The 25,400-nt window shown below is 44.5% G+C and overlaps 1 protein-coding gene across 1 annotated transcript; it reads right to left on the bottom strand.

Moving 5' to 3' along the window:
• Positions 1 to 433: 433 nt before the first annotated feature.
• On the bottom strand, positions 434 to 24,545 carry fntb (farnesyltransferase, CAAX box, subunit beta). The gene is made up of 12 exons (XM_080020499.1): positions 24,356 to 24,545; positions 23,109 to 23,173; positions 21,479 to 21,551; positions 20,926 to 21,017; positions 10,921 to 11,067; positions 9,999 to 10,082; positions 9,387 to 9,473; positions 8,552 to 8,681; positions 5,722 to 5,854; positions 3,387 to 3,498; positions 1,386 to 1,500; positions 434 to 741 (listed from the first exon to the last, which is right to left on the bottom strand). Exons 1-12 carry the CDS (start codon positions 24,452 to 24,454, stop codon positions 583 to 585), a joined length of 1,296 nt encoding a protein of 431 aa, XP_079876625.1. The 5' UTR covers positions 24,455 to 24,545; the 3' UTR covers positions 434 to 582.
• Positions 24,546 to 25,400: the final 855 nt, after the last annotated feature.

The raw sequence follows: 25,400 nt of genomic DNA, 5'->3' as shown, positions 1-25,400 counted from the left end.
GGTTTGTCTGTGTTATATAGTACACACTTTTGGTTGAACTTTTTGCAACTAGCTGCACCAGGTTTATTTGTTTTCAGTTCACCAAACATCTCAAACTGAAAGTGAGACTCAATTTATTAACAGCCTGCAGCATGTAGACTAGCACATTTCCATTCCGTGTTCACGCTGCTCACAAGGCACGCAAGACTGCCCCGAGGCAAAGTCTCACATCCTCCATGCCAGTTGACCTCGTGGTGGAGGTGCTGGTCCGGCTGGAGACCGAAGCTGAACCTTGAACACCCTCTGGCTTAACACTGACTGATACTTTTTACTTCAAATTAAGTCTTTGTTTTTCTAATTCAGCTGGGTGAATCTATCACCCATTTTCAAAAGCGTTTTGTTCCAGAAAGAGTGACATCGATTCACTTTTGCTTCAGACAATGACCTCAACAACTCACAAAACCCCTCACCTTTATTCGTCCCGCCCTCCCCACACACTGACACAACCCCACCTTCTTGTGTTTGAGAGTGCAAAATCTGTCCAGAACAGTTGTCCACTTCTTCTGAGGCCCATGACACACGCCGACAGCACCGAAGAACAACCTACGACTGGTTGTCGGTGGAGGCTGCAGTGGCCGATGGTTCGTCGGTGGAAGAGGAGGCTTGGCTCTGGCTGTTGGCCGGGACAGGCAGCTTGTGGAAGTGCTGCAGGGCTTGGGCCACCTTCTCTGGACAAATGTTGTAAACAGGATGGGTGGGGGCCTGAAACGTGCGCAGGACAGATCTAATGTAAGCAAGGCATTGCACATGGAGGAACTTCAATATAACAATCCTAGAGAGATTTCAAACACACAGTTCAGCAAGCAGTATGCTTCTGAATTCAGATTTCACACAAAACTATATCAGACCAGAACAGTGTTAAATAATTCCCCCTTAAATATTTCAGAAGTTGTAGATCATATCGTTATCATAAACCACAAAATGAAGCTCAAGAAAATATTCTGTAAAACAATTGGGTTACTTAGTATCTAGTATCAAGGCTTACGTCACTACATTCCTTTTGTTTTCTTGCATCCTTTTATTTAAAGGATCCAGAACTTTCAACGCATCTCTACTGTGTGAGAATAGGCAAGTGATACTGGATTTCTTTGCCCACTACGACTGGGTCAAACTCCAACAAGCTCATTATTCATGTCAATGAAACGCTTGAATACACCTGATAGATGTGGCTCATCCTGCAGGCACACTTTGAAACCTGCCTCTGACCAAACACCGGTATTATCGACGCCTCAGAGACATGGAGGGAAATCAGAGAAGCTAAACCTGCCTCGCTCCCACAACTGGGAAGCAAAAGCAGGGAGACCTGCTCAGTTTCTGTACTAAGAATAGGAGTTCTATTTCCTCACCAGTCTGTTCTCATCCTTGCCAAGGATGAGCTCGTGGTGCAGGTCCACGTTGCCGAAGTGCTGCGCTACGGAGAGGCCGCTCAGGCAGTAGCAGGTGTGGTAGAAATCTCTGGACCTGCAGGCCGGGAGAGAGACACAGGCTTTGGTGAGAACCGGTGAAAACACAGGCGGGTCGAGGTCGACGAAGTGAATAAGTGTTTTCCACATCCACTTTTGAATGCAGCGAACATCAATTTCCGGCAGAAAATCTTTTTGGTTGTGCTGGGGGTGAAAGTACGGTGGCCCACAAGGACGTTTGGACCTCTGGACTGGAAAGACAAACATTCACGTACGCATGCTACAAATGAAGAGGGCACACAAAAAAAACGAAAGCTCAAAAGACGAAAAATTAAAATACCCTATTCATGATTCTCACTAGTCCATAACGGCTATGGAACGCCATTTGAGTCCATATTAAATTAATTAATAAATAATTGTGCCTATGAAAAAAATCCCGAAATAAATATATGAGCCAATGAGTAAATATAGTTCAATAATAATAAATATTTTTTATTTTAAAAAGGATAATTTTCAAAATAGTACTTCTATTCAATTCAGGGAACTTTTATTTCACAAGTCCACATTTCTTTTTTTAGGGCACTTATTTCATAATGCCACATTTCCATTCCTTATATGCAAATGGATGGGGCATAGTTATCTCACAGATTCAGGGCCGGTCCTCGGCTCCCGATACCTCCTTGGTTGGAGCCGGGGGCCGGTAGGGAGAGAGCCGGTCACGGTGGAGGGCCCAGCAGACCCCCACCTGGGTCCCGGGTGCAAAGTCTGTTCCCCAGCAGCAGGCGTTGTAGGCCAGCTTCTGTCGGGACCCGGTGTCCATTAAGGTTTGCACGGTCAACCCGCGCACCTCCCGCAGCCTTTCACGGAGGTTGTGGAGGTAGCCCAGGCCGGGCTTCCCCCCACGGCTCCGGCGGCGGCCCGAACACCAAGTCGACTGAGGTACGGAGTTTGTGTTCAAACGTTAGCGCTGCAGGAGTGTAGAGAGTAACACCAGAGAGGCAGAAGCGAGCCCTCGATTCTCGCCGCTGGGGAACGGACACCCGGGGACCCAGGTTTGGGACTACTTATTATTTATTGAACTATATTTACTCATTTATATATTTACATTTGTTTGTTTACTTATTGCCTCATTTATTTATTTCAAGATTTATTTTATCGGCATATTTATTTATTTAATATTGACTCAAATGGCGTTCCATAAAAGGCAACAAGGATATTCGCAATTAGCAAAATATACCTGGAACTTTAATTCTCTTGCAGGATGCACTGCAAAACAGTCCTTACCTTTTCTTTTAAAGCTAGTTGCAGACTTGTGGGGAATTAAAATCGTACACAATATATCTAGTCTGTAGAAATAATACATTTAATTGGTTTAATTTTTTCTTTGGTGGGACTAAGACAACAAAAAGCGACAGTTTCATATTTTAAAACAAAAACAAGATTCGAGTCCATAATTTATAAACTTGTTGTCGCCGCTCCGAAATGAAAGGGTAAATTCATAAAAACGAAATGTGTCGATGTTCGAATTTGACCATTTCAAAAAGTGCCGTTCGAAGCGTCAATAACCCTACAGTTCCTAAATAAATGTTTTTAATGGGTAGCATTTGACTTTATTGGACGTACTTTATCCCCTGCAATATTATTTTACACAGTAACTAATGGCCGTATGCACTGAAATCACTTTCAGGAAAAAAAGGACAGTTATTCGGGCGGGTGAACTAAACGGTATCACACAGACATAAAAATGACAAATCATTCATCCATTTGTTGTTAAACAATCGACTCACAAAGACTAACACACATTATTAGACCAGCAATCCAAGGACTACTGTGCGAATGTCTAGTTTGGATCGTTGTGTTATTAAAAAAAAAGGTACAGTATGTGGTGTTATTGATTATTATTATTATTATTATTCTGTGTGGTCCAGATGGCGCGGTACAGACTTTCCGGGTTTGTCCAGGAGGCCTCCGGCGGGGTTCTGGCAGCAGAGGAGGATGTACTCCTGCAGGGCCTGCTGCTCAAACATCCACCTCTGCAGGCTCAGCTCGGACGCCCCTGAAACACGGATACATACACGCTCATGACGCCGTGCGGTTCCTATAAATCCTCCCGACTTTTGAAATATTCACCTCTTCATTAACAGCCCGGGAATATAAATGAAGAGTCGTTCCAGTACGCTATTCCACAATATGCTGTTCCAAAAGTAGCTCTTGACTGTTTTCGGACGCCTCGGTTGACGGTCAAAATAGTGTGCTGACTGTTAATGTTGATCTGCGAGAGGTTCCTGAGAAGGCCCAGAGGTGAATCGCGTGTATTATTCATATACTTCATCCATTTGGTGCTGTGCTTTGTGTCATTATGCTGCTCTCGTTTCCAGGTTCAGTGCTGTGGGGAGGCGGCTTTTCCTACATTTTGGGAATGTAGAGTAGGAGCTCACTGGATACTGGTACAATTTTATGTTTTTTTTTTGTTTTTTTTTTTTTACCAAATATTGCTTTTGGCTGCTCCATGTCGGCCATTCACTTTGGAAGGACTCCTTCATTGATGCCAAATGAAATTTAAAATGATCTGGACAATTTTCTAAATGATAACTAGCACCTCACGTATCTTGTTATAACTATCTTCACACTTTGCTCTTGAGAATTCACTGATCAGCCACAACATTAAAACCACTGACAGGTGAAATGAATAACATTGCTCATCTTGTTCCAATGCCACCTGTCAAGGGGGATATAGTATCAGGCAGCAAGTGAACAGTCAGTTCTTGAAGTTGATGTGTTGGAAGCAGGAAAAATGGGAAAGCGTAAGGATCTGAGCCACTTTGACAAGGACCAAATTGTGATGGCTAGACGACTGGGTCAGAGCATCTCCAAAACTGCAGGTCTTGTGGGGTGTTCCTGGTATGCAGAGGTTAGTACCTACCAAAAGTGGTCCAAGGAAGGACAACCGAACAGGCGACATGGTCATGAGCGCCCAATGGCTCACTGATGCGTGTGGGGAGTGAAGTCTAGCCCGTCTGGTCCGATCCCACAGAAGAGCTACTGTAGAACAAATTGTTGAAAGAGTTAATGCTGCTATGATAGAAAGGTGTCAGTACACACAGTGCATCGCAGCTTGCTGCGTATGGGTCTGTGTAGCTGTACACCGGTCAGAGTGTCCATGCTGACCCCTGTCCACCGCTGAAAGCGCCTACAATGAGCATGTGAGCATCAGAACTGGACCATGGAGCAATGGAAGAAGGTGGCCTGGTCTGATGAATCACGTTTTCTTCTTCTTCTGTTGTTCCAGCACATCTGTGGGAGGTGCTGGAACAACAGGCCCCATCCATGGAGGCCCCACCTGGCAACTTCATGGACTTAAAGGATCTGCTGCTAACGTCTTGGTGGCACATACCACAGGACACCCTCACAGGTCTTGTTAGGTAGGGTAGTTTTGGCGGCATGGGGGGAGCTACATAACATTAGCGGTTATTAGTGGTGGTTTTAATGTTGTGGCTGATCTGTGGCTGTGTATGCATTATGCAGCAGAAGAGGCTTAAAAAACAGCTGATGTGATGTTAGCTAAATAGCAGCCCTCTAATTAGACACAGGTGGGGGCATTGGCCCCATATGTGGTTGAGACGTTTTGTTATTATTTAGCCCATTTACAGTTCTAATTAGGAGCGGTGAGTACCGCAATACACAGTTTTCAGAATACTACGCTGAAATCATGTGGGAAAAACTGACTCCATATTTAAGGCTGTAACTCAATGAAAGGTTAACATCATGGGATGGTGCACAAACTTTGCCGACAGGGTTTAATCTAAATCAGGACTAAAACAATCATACTTCAATTTATACAGAATTTAAAAAGTCCTTTCTGAGACGTGGCTTTCTGGTCGACCTGGAGACCACGCCCATTAATCCAAAAATGAACCTGCCTCTGGCCGGGTTTAATTGAAGCCTTCACTTAGACATAGATTAGCTCTAATCTTCCTTCTGGAAATCGGATGTTTTAAACCTGGGCAAGTCTCAGACTATTTTAAACCATGACTGAGAAAGGCCATTTCAGTTAGTCTGGATTAAAAGTGTGATTTAGTTTAAGATTAGGACTAATCTGTGTCCGTGAAACCGCTTCTATATGTCACATAGTTCCTCCTTAAATAGGGAATAATAAATAAGAAAAATCAAACTGTTGTTTCTGATATTTAACAGCGTAGTCAGTCCTTGTGCTATTGATAGAAAAGAGCGACTTAACGAGCTTAAAATGTACGACCCTGTGGGGAACGTGGACTCGTACCTTCTTTGAAAAAGGCGCGGTGGAGGAGTGGGAGGAGCCCCGCCTGCCAGAAGGAGTAGCAGCCGTCCACCAGCTTGTTGCAGCGGCCCTGGAAGCCGCCCTCAAAGCGCATCTGCCTGCTGACCACCCAGCGCTGCGGGGGGAGGCGGGACAAAGCGTGAGCAGAACTCCACACCGAGGCTGAAATGTCACGGCGAGCAGGACAGGAAGCACTGGAAACAGGTCAAACTGAACCAGAGGCAGGGCTCAGGTATAACACATGTATAACACAAAAAAACGAGGAGAGGAACTTGCGATTCGGTCGCCATGTGCTGAATAGATCCTGTCCAGCTGTGGCAGCATTGACTGGTTAGTTATGAAATTGGGTTTTAACAACAGTTGGAATCCTGTCTGTCTGATTTGTGTGTGTGTGTGTATGTGTGTGTGTGTGTGTGTGTGTGACGTTTCAAATATCTGGAGGTACAGAGCTATTCTACATAAACCTAAAGATATCATTGAGATTTTTAGATTTATGTAGAATGCAGATTCAGCTTCTCGGTGAGGATCCTCAAGTCCTTCTCCTGTGGAGCAGTGGAGAGCATCCTGACAGTCAACATCACTGCCTGGTTTGGGAACTGTACTGCTCAAGACAGGCGGACCCTGCAGAGGGTGGTGCGTTCAGCTGAACGTACCACTGGAACTACACTCCCCTCCCTGCAGGACTTATACACCAGGAGGTGTAGTAGCAGAGCACGCAGGATCATGAAGGATCCTCATCAGCCCAACAACGGACTGTTCCAGCTGCTGCGGTCAGGCAAGCGCCTCCGCAGTCACACAGCGAGAACAGAGAGACTGAGACGGAGTTTCTTCCCGCGAGCCATAAGAACTGTCAATGCTGACCTCACCAGGGGTCCTAACAAAAAGCACTGAGTCACTCACACAGGCCCCACTGCCTTACTGTACTGGAGGTCGCATGCTATACTACATACTGTAGTACTGTTCTGGGTTACTGCATACTGCACTGTATTACTGTTCTGTTCGGTGTTACTGTATTGCTGTGTCGTACTGTTGTATACTGTACTGTATATTTCCATACACACTTTATTCACATGCACTTTACTGCACATGTCTGTATATACAAATAGCCTATCCCATATACATAACTCTATACCCTTTACTTCTATTTTGTACCCCCACTCTGTATTACCCTTTTGACTGATTTTATTTTCATTGTATTTATATTATTCTATTGACTAACTGCATTACGTTTTAGGAATCAGTTTGTTTCAGTTAGTTAGCTAGGTAGAAATTAGGTTAGCTATTATGTTTGGTTTAGTAACTATTGTGCATAATCTCTGGGTGAGTTGTAGACATTTCACTGCATATATGTATGAACATATGTACATGTATGTGACAAATAAACCTCTTGAATCTGAAATCTTGAATAGTTTTATTTGCCAGGTATATTTACATGTACTAGGAATTTGTTCTGGTGAGGGTTGATGCATTTCCTTACAAAAATATGAGCAATAAAAAAAGCTTAGTCTGAATGAAAGGGATAATAAAAATAAAATTTGAAACGTATACAAATAGCCAAAATGTAAAAAAGAAAACAGAAAATAGCCGGATATATAAAAATATACAAAATGCAATACTAAGCACAGGATAATGTATTGTTATGGAGATTACTTTCAAAAGACTGCCCAATGATCCTAATATGAGAGATTCTAGCAAAAAATAGGACGCCCTCCATTGCGAGAGGACGTCTGGTGAATTGTGGGAGAGAGACACTCATCCTGAAGGTCGCAGTGGCCGATCACCAAATAGTACAATTAAGATGCCTGAAAATGTTCCGATCTGCTCATGGTGAGTCACGGAGCTGAGTCAAAGTCGGGTAAAACCCGACCCAACGCTCATTTTACGACACCGAGCAACCTCTGGGGGAGCGCGCTGAAACAAGCAATTTTGCAGGAAACTGCCGATCTAGAACGTGCGCTTGGGTTGTTTTTTTAGTTTTTTTTATAACTTTTATTTGTACCTTCTGCCCTCCAGTGGTTTTCCTAGCTGCCTCATCGACGTTACACATGAACGTCGTTAAACGGGAATAACTGAAATATTCATTGTTGTTATGACTGAAAAAAACTCTAAAAAGTCCTAATAATATGATTGAATGAAAGGCTTTGTGACACTCCTGCTTTTAACCTGTTTCAATTAAATTCCAAGTAGGCTCCAAATTCAACTCCATGACACTTGGGGAACCGAACGGGGAAGAGATGAGAGATCCATGTGTCCACGGGAGACGCCTTCAAGAGGTCCGGCTGGTTTGACCTGTCTCATTAGCTCTGTGTTGAGTGGGTTGGGGGGGAAGTCAGCTAGATATTTCTTTAAACACCATCCCTGATTAGTTTGACCCTGGAAGTGGTTTAATAGAATGAGATGTGAAAAAGAACGTATATGCCTGGGGGTGGGAGGGGGAAGCGAAGAAATCAAACGTCCACACGCCGACTCTCGCAAGCGTGTGCTTGTTCAACACGTCCACCAAAAATTGCCGTTTATCTGGCACCAGCAGTCCTTCCCTTTGAGGAAAGTCTACCGTCCACTGTAGTGTTGCATTGTGATTTTGATCAGTGCCGGGGGAAGGTTATTGCTTGGCCCCAGTGCAGCAGGGAGCCACCTAGGAGAGGGACAGGTTTCTTTTCTGATAGCTGATATTGATGGCACATCTTTAGGATGTTTAAAGCCGAGCAGAGCAGAAACACGCTCTGTATTCGGGACCAGTGCAGTGTTTCGTGGCTGTTTGCTGGAGTGACCCAAATATCGTGTGTTCATTTGAAGCGGAGGGCGGGCTCACCAGCAAGGCTTTGAGATCCAGCGTATTCTCCTTGCCCAGGATGACCAGGGCTGCCGTGCCGCAGAAGGTGTAGCCGCCGTGCGCCTCCAGGCCTGGCACGCCCCCGAGACCACCCTCCCAGTTCTGACACCTGCAGGCACATTGAAAACAAAAGCAAACATTTAGTAAACACCTTAGAATCCTTCCTGGGAATTGCACCGGAAGTAAATTAGTTACTGCCTAGGAGCGGGAAGTATTAAGGACACTTTTTTTTTTTTTTTAGCATATGCACCCTTGTCACTGATGGGATCATGATCCTTATATGTATGCCATCTATGATTTGCATAAATGCGTTCCTCTTTTTTGAGCATTTCTTCATGTTGAGTGAATCAAAGTAGCTATTGCAAAGTTGCATATTAGCCAAAAGAGTAAAGTTACAAGAACTGTTGGTGGTGGTTTAATGGTTTAATCACTTCCTGTACAAGATCGGTCACAGAAATGATTCAATCCCTAGCCTAATGGATGGAACAGTTTAATAAATGAAATCAATCCTCTGGGAAGGTATGTGATTCTCTGTGCCTGAACGCCATCTGCTGGGAACTCCTAACAGGTTAGGACAACAAGTAGTTTCCTAGTTTAAGAAAAACTAGGAAACTACTCGTATTTACTGTATTTATCAAACTCCTTTTGATAAATACACGCTCTGATCGTGGTTTATATATAAAAAAAAAAATAATAATTAAGAACAAGGGAGGCGGAGGGAGGTTTGGGCCGAGGTTGCTGTTGGCTGAGAAACGAGGAGCGAGGGACTAGGACCAGATGGTGAACCGCGGCAGCTGAGTCTGGCGGGCCGCACCTGAGGATCCAGCTCGGGGTGTCCTCGAACAGCTTGGACGTCAGGATATTTGTGAGCGATGCTACAGACGCCGCGCAATACGCACTCCTGAAGAAGAAGAAGAAGAAGAATCGTGAAACATTTGCTTTTCAAATTTTGCTTTTACATTTTTTATGTTTCCGGTTGACAAAAAAAAAATCTTAAAGGAACACCCAGTTAGCTGTAGGTACTCGCAGTACATCTTGACCTCATTTCTGCTCCCACTATGCCACACCTCCTGGTATCTGAGAAAGGACTAGTACGTTGTGAAAGCTGAACGCCTCAAATAATGTTTAAAAAAAATGTGATAAATGGAGGAATGTAGTGCACCCTAACACAGGTTCCCATAAAGATGTGGGGATTCCAACAATGTGATTCCTATTCAAAGCCACTGATGCTGGTGATAGCGTTTAACACCAAGTACAAACAACAGAAAAGACAAAAGGAAAAAAAAAAAAGAGTATGAGGGAAAAGGGCTCAAAGTGAAAAGCAAGATACAACAACAAAAAGATAAAGAACGCTCCTTATCTTTTTGTCATCGCTCTGCATCTAAAGCAGGATGAGGAAGTGGAGAACCGCGAGTCGAATTGTCACCTGACGTCCACCTCCCCGCCCACGTGCATCACGAAGGAGCCGTCGGGCTGCTTCACCGACCGCAGGAAGTCTAAGAGCTTCTCCCTGGGGAGGGAGGAAGGATGGATAAAGTGGTGCACAGGATTAGGAGAGATGGGAGGAAGGGTAAAAGGTGTGGAGGTGGAACAGAAGATGTTTAAGTCGAGAGAGGTAAGATAAATGAGACGGTAAGATGAGGCCAACTTTTTCCATATCAACAGCCCTGTATTAAAAACCCATTAGGCCACAGACTCCAGTTGATAAGATTTTGTCTGTGGGACCCCAATCTGGGAAGATTTTTATTGTTAAATATGATTTAGTCCAAATGTCCATATCTGTCTATGCTATAGTCAGGGAGATAACAGTAGAATTATGATCAAAACAGTCTGATGTGAAATAACCCTTTGGAACCTCTTGAAGGACCCCCGGGGGTCCCAGAACCTCATGTTGACACTTCTAGGTAACACAAAGACGCAAATGCCAAGACGACAGCTTTAGCAACGTCTGGGTTTTACCAAACATAATGGAATTAAAATAGCACTAAAATGCATGTGTATTGCTGCTGAGGCCACAAGAAATAACAATATATTATGGTAAAATATTGTATTATCATGAGACATTTCTACGACACCCTCACAGTGGTTTTTAGTTTGTCTTCATGTCAATGTACCATGTGTGGCTGCGTAAATTAAGTAGATTTGCAATATTAAAAAAGGCGCTATTTTATTTACCTAACGGATCGTCAATTAAAAAAATATTAAAATCTCACAATAAGCCGTTCTCAAAATACTTACTACTAATAATCACTATTTGATTAGAGAGACTATAAAGAAGCATAATCACGGTGTAAACTGCACCAAATTCCACTGTGGACTGGTAATGGAGGGGAATGGAAAGGTCATACCTGTGTATGATGTTGTAGGCTTCCTCCGTGCCGATGATACAGAGGGCGTTGACGGCGGCATAGGTGGGTGCTAGGTGGGCATGCTGGCCCGGACCGCCCGCAAACCCCCCCGAAGGACTCTGGCAACGGGCCAGGAACTGGCACACGCTGGGGGAAGGAGACGGGACGAGAAGAACTTGAATTAGAGACGAGCACGGATGGACGGACGACGGACATGATGAAATTGTTTGGTGGGATCCTTAAGGAAAAAGAGAAGAATTGTGAGTCTGTTCAAACCTCAATTATCATATACCCCGGCCTCTTACCGGTTCCAAAAAACAACATCACATCACCCCATTCCTGGCTTCTCTCCATTGTTCGGTTGAGAGTCGATTTTAAGATTTTACTGATCACTTTTAAGGCACGTCTGGGTCTGACTCCAAGCTTCATAACAGATATCTTGACCCCATTGAAGTCAGTACGCAGCCTTAGATCCTCAGGTGGGGCCCTTCTGGCTGTTCCAAAGTCTAGACTTAAAACTAAAGGTTTCGTGCCTTTTCTGTCAGGGCCCCACGGCTTTGGAACGACCTGCCCGAGGAGATATGGCTGCAGAGTCAGTGACTTCTTTTTAATCACTTCTCAAAACCCATTTTTATATATCTGCTTTTATGTGATGTGGCCCCCTTTCTTTATCTATTTTATTTACTTATTTATTTTCATTTCTATTCCATATCATATTGTATTTAGTTTTGTCTCTATCAATTTAATGAATTAATTTAATTACTGTTTATTAATGTTCCTTTGCCTTTTAAATACATGATCTGAGCACTGTTTTTATTTCATCTGTCAAAGCACTTTGTCAACTGTGTTTTTAAAGGTGCTGCATAAATAAAGCTTTTATTATTATTATAATAATATAAAGTGGTCAACTGTAGAACGCTATAAGTGAATGCTGTGCTAGACAGCTGTGAGAGTAAGAGATTACAGTAAGAGGCAAGTATGTTATTTTTGAAACTTTCGATTCTGTTAGGATCAAGAAGTATTAGTTTACAAATAATTACAATGAAGGATTAAATTGTCTTTCTTGCTAATTTAATGCCTATTATAGTACAAGTCTATAATAGTGTAATGATACACATACACCTGATTAAGAAGAGCCATTTATTGGCATTAAATACTTGGAAATATGACTTATTTCATGGTCATGTCAATTAAGCCTTTGAATTGAATGTTGGAATATATACATTCAGATAGACGGGTAATTTTTCTCAACTGATGGAAACGCTGTAAATTCACATTCTAGTCATAGCAAAAACGTCCCTATCATTTTGCAAAATGATAGCTATCCGCTCAAGTAGTCCCTCTCGTGGACTTGCTTCCTGAGATGTGAGGCAGGCGTACGTAAGCGCATCCCTTCATTTCCTATCCAGATCACGTGTACTTTTCCATGTGTGCGACCGTGGAGCCAGAAGCTCGCTGAGAGCCGGTTCTCCATGTCTGACGTGGCACCAGGTGGGAGAGCCAGCGCCATCTGAACCACAGCTTTGTGTGTGTGTGTGTGTGTGTGAGATTTTGTGTGTTAAGAACGCCCTTCTGCCGGTGTGCAACACTTGCCAGTGTCCGCGGTGAGCCCTGCGTCACAAGGGGGGCGGACGACGACTAAAAAACAGACTTTTGTCTCTAACAGTTCCAATCAATCAACGGAAACCATTTCAGGGAACTTGTTAATTTATTTTTATTAAAATGAATTTAGTGTGTGTGTGTGTGTGTGTGTGTGTGTGTGTTTGTGTTGTTAGGCTGGCACCGGTCCATGCCAGCCGGCGGCTTGGCGCACCTTGGGGAATTATGGTTCGGAGGAGCCAGGAGAGGTTGCCAGTTCGTCGGTAACCCAGCACGTCGAGCGACGCTGCCTGGACACGCTCTGGGGCTCTGGGTTCATTACTTTCGAGCAGCAGATATTTAATCAGGTGACAGATTTCGCTGGCAGCAACTTGGCAGGGTTTAATATTACCTTGGTTGATAAAACTGTCTATTGTGCATATTTAGAGGTTCATGTTTAACTGTAAAATGTTCTTTGGTTACTTTCGTGCTGGTTGCTGTGGCTAGATCAAAATAAAGGACCCATTACATTTTTTTCCATTTAACATACAGTAGATATGAATGAAGATAGAAATGAAGGCAAGTCATGTTGTAATCAAGGATTCAAGAGGTTTATTTGTCACATACATATACATACGTTCATACATACACTACTCACAAAAAGTGAGGGATATTTGGCTTTCGGGTGAAATTTATGGAAAATGTAAAAAGTTGACGCTACAGTGATATTATATCATGAAAGTTGATTTCCTCATCTCAAACAATTTACCGAAACAAAAGCCAACAACAGTGGTGGAGTATACCACAACAAAAAATGTCAATGTCTCAATAACGTCATGTGCCCTTGAGCATCAATTACAGCTTGACAACGACGTCTCATGCTGTTCACAAGTCGACTTATTATCTGCTGAGGCCTGGCCCCCCCACTCTTCTTGAAGAGCGGCCCTCAGGTCATTGAGGTTCTGGGGCACAGAGTTACGAGCCTCTACACGGCGACTCAGCTGATCCCATAGGTTTTCTATGGGATTCAGGTCTGGAGAAAGTGCAGGCCACTCCATTTGAGGTTCCCCAGTCTCCAGCAGCCGTTCCCTAATGATGTTACCTCGATGAGCTGGAGCATTGTCGTCCATGAAGATGAAATGAGGCCTGTGTTGTTCATGCAGGGGCACAATGACTGGATTAATGATGTTATTCAGGTAGTATGGGCTTGTCACTGTACCATTCACAAAGTGTAGGGCAGTTCTGTATTGACTAGACACACCTGCCCACACTGTAACACCACCACCACCAAAGGCTCGTCTGGTGACAACAGTGGCTGATGCATAGCGCCCTCCTTGACGTCTCCAACATCGTTGGCGGACATCATTTCTGCTCAACGTGAATCGACTTTCATCAGAGAACAGCACTGAGGCCCAGTGGTCCCTCGTCCAGCGTAAATGCTCCCTGGCCCATGCAAGACGATGATGCCTGTGCCTGGTGGTGTGGTCAGGTACCCTTGCAGGTCGTCTAGCACGCAGACCACGCTGATGTTAATGGTTTCGAATGGTCTGACGTGACACTTGGGTAAGTGTCACGTCAGACCATTCGAAACCATTAACGTCAGCATGGTCTGCGTGCTAGACGACCTCCAAGGGTACCTGACCTCTCACCTCCCTTAAATGTGCCTGGAGTTGAGTGGCATTCATCATCTGGTTCCGCAGGGCACTGTTCACAATGAAGCGCTCATCAGTGTGGGATGTGGCCAAAGGACGTCCACTTCTATGCCTTTCTGTGACTCTTCCAGTCTCTCTGTATCTCTGTTGCAACCTGCTGATGACACTCTGTGACACTCTAAACTCAGTGGCCACTTCCCCCTGAGAACATCCTGTTTGAAGCCTCGCAATGGCGAGGTACTGTTGATCAATTGTTAGGTGTCGTCTTGGTCTCATGATGTCAAAATGTGAACAGCATGATGAAGAGGACTGTTTAAATACCAATTCTAATTGAACGAGAAAATGTATTGGTCGATTATGGATCAAACACCTGTTGTGAATTTTGCCGTTCAGCTCCTTGTTAGAGAACAGCAAGTTGTGCAAAAAGTACTGAAACATTGAACAGTTGGACATGTGCATTCAGAAGTTTAGAGAAGGTCAAATTAAGTTCACCTGTAAAGGTTATAGTGCATTTTAGCTTCATCCTGAAATTTCACCCGAAAGCCGAATATCCCTAACTTTTTGTGAGTAGCGCATATGCAGTGAAATGTCTTTGCAACGCAACCGGAGATTATGAACAATAGGTTCTAAACCGAACATAATAGCTAACCTAATTCCTACCGAGCTAACTAACTGAAACTAACTGATTCCTAAAACGTAATGCAGTTAGTCAATAGAATAATATAAATAAAAATTTAAAATAACAATAAAATAAGACTCAAAAAGGTAATACAGAGTGGGGGTACGAAATAGAAGTAAAGGAAATAGAGTTATGTATATGGGATAGGCTATTTCTATATACAGACATGTGCAGTGAAGTGCATGTGAATAAAGTGAGTATAAAGATATACAGTACAGTATAAAACAGTATAACACAGCAATACAGTAACTTGGAACAGAACAGCAATACAGTGCAGTATGCAGTAACCCAGAACAGTGATACAGTATGTAGTATAGCATGCTACATACAGGAGAGTATGGCAGAGGGGCCTATGTGAGTGACTCAGTGAGGACCCCTGAGGACACCCTCTGCAGGGTCCGCCTGTCCTGAGCAGTACAGTTCCCAAACCAGGCAGTGTTGCCTGTCAGGATGCTCTCCACTGCTCCACAGTAGAAGGACTTGAGGATCCTCACAAGGACCTGAATTTCTTCGGCTGCCTGAGTTGGTGTGTGTGTAGTCCATGTTCAATCCACCATGATGTGGACTTCCAGGTACTTGAAGCTGCTCACCCTGTCGACAGAAGTCCCATTGGTCACCAACTGCGCGTCCACAATCAGCTCCTTAGTTTTGCTGACGTTCAGGAGGAGGCTGTTGTCCTGGCACCAGAGTGACAGGTCAACCACCTCCTTGCGGTAGGCCTTCTCATTGTCATCATTCAACAGACCGACCACATCGGTATCGTCAGCAAACTTGATGATGGTGTTGGAGCTGGACCTGGCCACACAGTCATGTGTGTACAGGGAGTACAGTAGGGGGCTGAGGACGCAGCCCTGGGGGGGATCCTGTGTTCAGGGTGAGGGAGCTGGACATGTGCTTCCCCACCCTAACCACCTGGGGCCGAGAGGAAGTCCAGGATCCAGGCACACGGAGTGTGCTCAGTCTTAGCTCCCACAGCTTGACAGCCAGTCTGGTGGGGACTATAGTATTGAAATCTGAACTATAGTCGATAAACAGCAATCTCACATAGGCCCCCTTCTGGCCATCAAGGTGCATGAGCGTGGTGTGCAGTACCTGGGAGACCGTGTCGTCTGTGGATCTGTTTGGCCGGTATGCGAACCGCAGCGGGTCCAAGGTGTGGGGAGGGTGGAGCAGATGTAATCCTTAATCAGCCTCTCGAAGCATTTCATAACCACCGAGGTGAGGGCCACTGGACAGTCATTCAGGCAGGCAGGAGAGGCGATCTTCGGGACAGGAATTCCGGTGGACCTCATGAAGCAGGACGGGACCACCGACTCGGCCAGGGAGACGTTGAATATCCTAGTTAGCTGGTTAGCACAGGTCTTCAGTACTCGCCCAGATTTGCCATCTGGGCCCGCATTTTTCCTGGTGTTCAGCCGCATCAGAGCCCTCCTGACGTCATTCTCAGACACAGAGTACGCACTCATCCCCAGCGGTGTAACTCCAATTAGCTGGCGAGCTAGCCGCGCAAAAAAGGAGTTCAGTCCGTTGGCTAGGGCGGTGTCCACACTCGTGGCTGGGGAGGAGCTGCTGTTGTAGTTCGTAATAGTCTGCAACCCCTGCCACAAGCGTTTGGTGTTCCGTTGCTCCATCTGTCGCTCCACTCTGTCCCTGTACGTCCGTTTCGTGTCCTTCACGGCCCTCAGCAGATTGTACAACACCGCTTTGTAATTGTCCATATTACCGGATACAAGGCCGTCGTCATAAACGGCCGTGCGAGCATTTAGAGCACGGCGGACAGATTTATCGACCCACGATTTCTGGTTAGGAAATATCCAAAACTTTCCCCGTGGAATGATGCTGTCTTGTGTTGATCAGGCGTGTGTTGAAAAAAAGCGAGCCTATCCATAAAATGTCAAAGTTTATGCTTTTTGCTGTCACATTTGCATTAGATCGTTAGGCTGTTTGTAGGTACCGGTATGTCTTTGTTGGTAATCAACACTTCCACAGCTTCTGCTCGTGTATCTTTACTTTTGGAATTGTAATGTTTTAATGACTAATTGAGCCCTGTTTTAATCCTGCTATGACTTTTCATGCATATGCGCCCTGCAAATGCCCGTGTTGTTAGAATTTGAACAGCACATTCAAAAATTGATAATTGACATTTGCTGATGTTTTTAGTCAAACTACCTGCAGAAAGGGCTAAAAGCCTCTGAAAGATGTATTGCTGGTCATCTAGCTCTATAATATAATCTGATAATCAGTTGAAGTTTTGAATGGCATGTTGAGATGAAGTGCCGGTTTCAGGCTGAACAGAGATTTTGATTTATTTAGTTTCCTTGTTTTTCTATTTGTATGGAACTTGAATAAGGCAAATATAACTAAGAATTGGAGGGAGTTTTTGTTTCCGACAGATTGCGTGGTAGGTGTCGCGCCATGTTGCTTCTCCTCTGTGTTTTTATTTTATATTTACAGGTACTCCTCACTTAACGACTGAGTTCCGTGCCTACAACCAGGTCTTTAAGCGAATTGGTCGATAAGCAAGGACCCGTGTTATTTCACGGTAAGGGGGTGTGGCCATTGTAAACGCTAGTATAGTGAAAACTGACAGACTGCGGGAACGAGACTGAGAACCGTGATAAGATCAGATGTATAGTGTATATAGTATATATAGTGTGCGCGCGCACACACACACACACACACACACACACACACACACACACACACACACACACACACACACACACACACACACACACACACACACACACACACACACACACACACACACACACACACACACACACTCCAAATTATATTTCTCTGATTTTCCTGAATAGTCGATGCAAATGACAGTCAGTATAATTTACGTCATCAACCGTTAGAGTATACTGTAATTTGAATGTTATTGAACTAACCTCCCAATGATAACAGTATTTTTTTCAAAAATAAAAAACTCAAAATGCACTGTTCCAAATTATTATGCTCAACAGAGTTTCAAAACATTTTATAGGTTGTAAAGAACTGACAATGGTCATTTGTTGAATTTGCAGCGTTAGGAGGTCATATTTACTGAAATCAAAAGCTATTTCAATCAAAAACATCTTAACAGGCCAAGTTACATGTTAACATAGGACCCCTTCTTTGATATCACCTTCACAAATCTTGCATCCATTGAACTTGTGAGTTTTTGAAGAGTTTCTGCTTGAATTTCTTTGCAGGATGTCAGAATAGCCTCCCAGAGCTGCTGTTTTGATGCAAACTGCCTCCCACCCTCATAGATCTTTTGCGTGAGGATGCTCCAAAGGTTCTCAATAGGGTTGAGGTCAGGGGAGGATGGGGCCACACCATGAGTTTCTCTCCTTTTATGCCCATAGCAGCCAATGACACAGAGGTATTCAGTAAGGACCCCCACCAAAAACATGCACACATCATCGTCTGACCAGCGATGGACACTCATCACCAGGTCCCCGGACGCGTCCACGAATGCTGCCCACTGCTCCTGGCTGTGCCCCCGGAGGAAGGACAAGCCAGGATGGGTTAAATGCAGAGGCCTCATTTCACCGGCCACCATCCAAAGCATGTGCATGTTTGTGTGTGTGTGTGTGCGTGCATGCGTTATAGTGTGGTGTGCTGTGTGACAAATAAAGATTGTTCTTCTTCTCTTCTTCTTTGCAGCATGAGATGGGGATGGTAGCTCAGAAGGTAGAGCTGGTCGTCTAGTAATCTAAAGGTTGCTGCTAGCATGCTGTAGTGTCCTTGAGCAAGACACTTAGCTCCTGATGGCTGCGTCCGTCGGTGTTTGAATAATTGTAAGTCGCTTTGGATAAAAGCGTCTGCTAAATGTAATGTAATGGTGCATTGTCATGCATGAAGATGATTTTGCTACGGAAGGCACGGTTCTTCTTTTTGTACCATGGAAGAAAGTGGTGAGTCAGAAACTCCATATACTTTGCCGAGGTCATTTTCCACACCTTCAGGGACCCTAAAGGGGCCTACTAGCTCTCTCCCCATGATTCCAGCTCAAAACATGACTCTGCCACCTCCTTGTTGATGTCGCAGCCTTGTTGGGACATGGTGGCCATCCACCAACCATCCACTACTCCATCCATCTGGACCATCCAGGGTTGCACGGCACTCATCAGTAAACAAGACTGTTTGAAAATGAGTCTTCATGTATTTCTGGGCCCTCTGCAACCGTTTCTGCCTGTGAGCATTGGTTAGGGGTGGCCCAATAGAAGGTTTATGCACAATTGCAAGCCTCTGGAGGATCCTACACCTTGAGGTTCGTGGGATTCCAGAGGCACCAGCAGCTTCAAATACCTGTTTGTTGCTTTGTAATGGCACTTTAGCAGTTGCTCTCTTAATCCGATGAATTTGTCTGGCAGAAACCTTCCTCATTATGCCTTTATCTGCACTAACTCGTCTGTGCTCTGAATCAGCCACAAATCTCTTCACAGTACGGGGATCACACTTAAGCTTTCGTGAAATATCGAATGTTTTCATACCTTGTCCAAGGCATTGACTATTTGAGCTTAAGCTTTTCGGCAGCAGAGAGATCCTTTTTCTTTCCCATATTGCTTGAAACCTGTGGCCTCTTAATAATGTGGAACGTCCTTCTTAAGTAGTTTTCCTTTAATTGGGCTCACCTGGCAAACTAATTATCACAGGTGTCTGAGATTGATTTCAGTGATCCAAAGAGCCCTGAGACACAATACCATCCATGAGTTTAACTGAAAAACAAAAACGTAAATGTTGATGACACTTCAATCCAATTTGCATAATAATTTGGAACGCGGCGTGTGTGTGTGTGTGTGTGTGTGTGTGTGTGTGTGTGTGTGTGTGTGTGTGTGTGTGTGTGTGTGTGTGTGTGTATATATATATATATATATATATATATATATATATATATATATATAGAGTGTATAAATAGTGTATATAGTGTATATAATGTATAGCATATAAAGGCTGATGCGCAATGTGATGCTTGACACTGAGACACCGCCCACGCAGCGAGCACGCCGCGGTATTGTACACAGTGTACAATACCCACTTGTCAGAGAGCTGGTCGGAACGGTCGTTAAGCAGGTAGGTCGTTAAGTGAGGAGTACCTCTATATATTTTCATTAGTTTCCTACTTGAAATGAAAATGCAAAATGTAATACATAACTAAAAGAGACTGCCAAGCTCCGTCTTGGAGAGCCACGTCAGTGACCGTGTATCCACGGTTCCCAAGTCTCCGAACAAAACTACTTCACTACTACGTCTCCCAGGGGCCCTTTCAAGAGGGTCGAGAGGGTCCCCAGAAAAATGATTAATAGTTCAACGTCACCGTATTTAATGAAAAAGACATTACCACCGTTCGTAAAATTATGATCAAAACAGTCACTACTAAACATTGTTATCTCCCTGACTACAGCATAGACAGGGATGGATGTTCGGACTAAATCATATTTAACAATCAAAATCTTCTCAGATTGGGGCTTATCAAATGGGATCCATAATGCATTTCCAATTCAAGGTCCTTGATATGAAAAAGGTTGAGAATCACTTGAAGACTGGCCTCATCTTACCTTCCACTTTATCTCCCCTTATGTTCCCTCTCTCGAGTTGAACTACTTCTTATTTCAAACATAAACAACAAATGTGCAGCCCATGCCACGTCACACACGTATTCCCATTGCTATGGGACTTAATTTAGTTAAAAATTGATATTTTTGGTGTAAATACTCTTTACTTCCAAATAATAAATATTTCACTTTCACTCTGCGTGTCTGGTGATGGAGGCTGATGACCCTTCAGTCTGAACTACAGAATGTGAGACGTAGGGCAGCACCACTGATCACTGAAATTAATCAGGAACGCTGCTGTTCTAGTGTTAATGTGCCCCGCTGCTCTGCTTGTAACGTTGTAAGCTAGTCAGTGGTGCACAGACATTCATACCTCATGACCCATCATCAGCACGCTAGGTGTGTGTGTGTTACGATACTTGAGGACTGGTCTCCGAATTTAAATTTTTTTTTGTTTAGCAGTGCTCCAGAAATATGGACCCTCACTTACCAGGTGTATCCGCTCAGACCTCACCTTAATACGAAGGTGTGTGTGTGTGAGACTCACTCTGAAGCCACAGCAGCAGGAATCGGTTCCTCTAGCAACTCCAGACTGTGTAGAATCCAGTAGCAAAGCCATGGTCTGCTAGCATCCAAACACTATACACACACACACACACACACACACACACACACACACACACACACACACACACACAGAGAGAGAAGAGGCCAGAGGATAAAGTGGACATGTCTGAGTCACTCACTGCACCATTTGCTTCCCGCTATTCTCCTGATCAGTTCTCATTACCGAGTAGGATTTGATGCAGTTCAGTTCTTCCAGAGCAAATATCACATTGGTTTGTTTTATCGTACATCAGTTGATCATATATTTCCGTTTTTGTTATTACATTACAGATGAAACCCATCCCCCCACCCCAAGCGTTATTAACACAGCAGCCGTCCGTTTCCTTTAACCATTTGTCGGTTAAGTGGAAGCATCTGGAAAGGGAAAGTACAGCTGCAACCCCTGGGAAATGTGGGTAATGCAACTCAAGGTTTTCTTTCACTGACGACCACGCTGTATGTGCGATATCTCATCAACACTTGCGCTAGTGTACCTCGTAAGCATCCGAGAGCTGACGTAAGCCCTTCTTGAGATACTGGTAGTGCTGCTCCCGTAACAGTGTTGGCCTGCGGAGACAAATCACAAGATTGGTGTGTGTGTGTGTGTGTGTGTGATTTATTTACAGGCAATCCAGGCCGTCAGGTGACAAGATCTTTTTTTGCCATTTATTCGAATGTCTCTTCATGTCATTCTCTTCTTGTTTTCGTGTGTAGGTGTACGCACGTTTTTGCATGCACACCAGACAGCAAGGCACCTTACTACTTTACACCTGCATCTGTCAACTCCTGACACACTGTTTGTGTGGGTGTGAGTCACAGACAGCTGACACTGTTTGACACGGCAGCCAGGAATCAGGCATCATGGGAAAATTGATGGAAAGGACTGTTCAGTTTATATTTGAGCTACCGGTAGTGCTGCAATTTTTGCATTTCTCCATGGCGATTCACAGAAATTGGGATCTGTGAGCAGGCCCAAGCTGAAATTTTGGTTTTATATTTACTTTGATGGGCGACATTTGTATATCCATCTATCTATAAATGTATTTTTCCCCTGCACATTCCCGCTAACACATAGCTCAAAGCTGTTGTCATGCCAACAGATGAGTCAACCCTCTCAGGAGAGTCTTTGGGTAACTCCTGATCCAAGGGTCACACAACGGGGCGACGGGGCACAGCAAAGCGACAGGCTGCAATGCATTTCAAACTGGGCTCGGCTTCATCGGGCTGCAGGGGACAGAGCGATGACCGGCGACGAGAAAAGTTGAGCAGGTTTTAACTCTATGCAAATGAGCAGCGACGGGCGACAGCCAATAGGAGGGAGGATACGCTCTCAAAGACGCTGGTCCTTGGAAAATTGATGCCTCGACCACTGCGTATTGTTCATGATTAGGCTGTTTTGTTTTGTTTTTTTTATAATGAAAAACATCCCTAAAACTATTGATAAACTAAGAAACACATCATTTTATGTTTCTCCAACAAGAACAATTCTTTATTTTAAGGGACGGATGGCAAGACTCACATTAAATGTCTGAGATGGAGTAACACCATGGAGGAGCGATTTCAAGAGAAGCGATCAATCTATACCGAGAGGTTCAGTCAAGGCTTTTTTAAAGCCTCAGTAGTAGAAGCAAAACACTCGAAGATGGCAAACTGCTGTTCAGCTAGCACACCACAGCTGCATGCAACGACAGCTCCTCCAAATATAAGACTCTTCGAAAAGGAAAGCACCAGTTCCAGGTTCCACTTCAAGTGTCACATTACCTTGGCTTCTTGTTTGAGCTTATAATAGAAGGTAGCAGGGTAGCTTCCCTGCCATTCAGTCAAGTATCTCTTAAAAACATAGCGTTGCACTTTACTGATAAATACTTCCAGGCAACATGCATTACTACATTGTATTATGTGTAATGTCTGTAGAAGCTCTATCCAATTGGAAAAAAAAATCATGGAATTGCACTGGTATTGGTGTAAAATTTCTACCATCTTGACATCCCATCCCAGCTATATGAAAAGAAAAAACACAATCCTTAACGTGTTAATATTAGATTGGTGTTATGACTTGCTTGTTGTCAGAAATAGGATCTGAGAGGCTGTTAATTTGATCGATTTAGAGGAATGGTTACTTACTGCGGTAGGCTGTGTATCTGCTTGTAAACACTGATGACTTCTTCGACGTTGTGTTCAACTTTTTTCTGGTCAGGGTTGACAGGAAAACAGAAGACAGATTGAGTGATATTTTCGACAAATCTCAACAAGGGTCACCGGCAAGGCAGGCATTTTCACTTGTTCAACATTTCACATCTGCTGAACGCAAGTCAAATCCCCCCCCCCCCAGGAGTCCTTCAAGAGGTTCCAGGGGGTCCTTGGCAAAATGATTAAATTTAAAGTTCTTTGTTATTTCACTTACAGGATGTTTGCACCATTAGGAAATGTATAATAACGACTGTTTTGATCATAGTTTCACTGTCACACACGCAACCACACTAGAAGATGTGCATGCAATAACTGCAATAAATTGAATTATAATGTAATAACACTGTAATATCGAGTAACCAATCCATCAGTGCCTATACAATGAATGATATAAGTCATCATGTACAGAAATATACTGTTCAACTATATTTATACCCAGTCAACACTTTCATCTTGACTGCTACTTAGCCCCTTTTATAGCCTTTTATGTAATTGATATGTATGTGCCGCATAAGGCACACAGATTTTTTTTACATCATATACATATTTATTTTCCCCCCAACATTTTTGAATTTGTTTTTTTCTGCATTTTTTATGCTTTACGTCTGTGAACAAGTTTCTCGTGTATCAAAATGTACTTGGCCCAATAAACGGATTCTGATATGTCTGTAACTATAGTATAGACAGGTGGAACTCTGCCTTAAAACCTTCATCTTCTCAGATCGGGGTCCAAGAGACAAAATCGTATCGATTTTTGGAAATTTTAAGCGGAAAATCCGTTAGGCGGAAAATCACTGCCTTAAGTTTATTCCTTCACACCTTTCCCACTAAGCTCCGGTCACCTACACAACGTGCACCCGCTCCTGGAACGATCCCCCGTCTACTGTCCGCCTAGAGCCTGTCACACTGAATCAAAGTAATCCCGTTAATGTTACGAACACAACTCATACTGGGGATTATTAGGGAGGCAAACTCCTTTCAGAGCCAGCCCCAGTCCCACACTGCGCGTACGGCCGGTCTGTTGAACCGCGGGGCAGCTGATCGCGGGGGGGATCCGACGCGGGGACCCCCTGGGGGGGGGGGGGGGGGTGCGCGTCGCGCCGAAAGCCGTCAAATCCACACCATCCACGCGGCCACGCGCTAGCTAACGTCAGCGTGTCCGCGTCCGCGTCCGCGATCACCTGCTCGGACGAGGTGACCGTTTCCACTCCGTCGTCCGACAGCAACTCCGAGGAATGGCGTTCGCCAAAGCAGCGCAGAGTCACGGACACCGGCTCCATGCTACTGGTGGAGATGGAGCTCTGCAAGCGCCGCCGCCGCGTCGTGTACTTGGACAGCTGCTCCCAGGTTGGAACTCACTTCCTGGTGGCGTTGAAGTGGGCGGAGACTTTTTTTTTTTTTTTTTTTTCCCAACGCCGCACGTAGCGACGCCAAGGCTCGCGGGCGATTCGATCTCCCGGGTGACTCGGCCGCCTCGCCCGCTGAGCCGGGACTCGAACCTCGCACGGAGAGGCCCGCTGAGCCGGGACTCGAACCTCGCCTCAGCCGGCGGCGGCGACGCCTGGGGCCGGGCCGCGAACGAGAGCCGCGAGTTGGGAGCCTCGCGCGCGCAAGCTACGCCGACTGGCTCGAACTAACGACGAGTTTGACGGTTGGATGGATCTGTTTTTACCGCGTTACTCGCGAAGAGACGAATCCTCAAAAAAAGGGGGTCGCACTGCTCGTCAAGGTGACGCACACGGTACGGCAGGTCCGACGGGACAAATGTGCCGAGGGTACCCGTAGTTTTCTTACTTGTAGTCCACCGACGACAATGCGAAGGACATCATGATTTTAACGAAATAAACTATAAACAACATACATACAAACAACCATTACAACTAAAATAAATATAGATAAAATATGAGTTAAATCATTATTATAAATACAATGGTCAAAAACAAATGTGTTGATTTGTAAAAAAAAAAAAAAAAAAAGATACATATATTAGACATACAGTTTGATAAGATAAAACACATTAAACCGTATGACGACAGATAATGACCAACAACAAAATGAACAATATTTCTTCTCCCCTGATTTTCAAAAAGGTCACGTTCAGTTGTTGTGCGCCTATGCAAAATACCAGCGTTATCGATCGCACTCGCTCTCCGCCCCTTCGTGCTCGCGTTCAATGAGGACAGCCGACGCTCCGCGCTCCATCCCCGCCGCGACCACCGCACCCAC

This window comes from Zeus faber (genome assembly GCF_960531495.2).
Source record: "Zeus faber genome assembly, chromosome: 2".
NCBI lineage: Eukaryota > Metazoa > Chordata > Actinopteri > Zeiformes > Zeidae > Zeus > Zeus faber.
The sequence above is the reverse complement of the archived record's forward strand: the minus strand, read 5'-3'. Positions and strand labels throughout refer to the sequence as shown.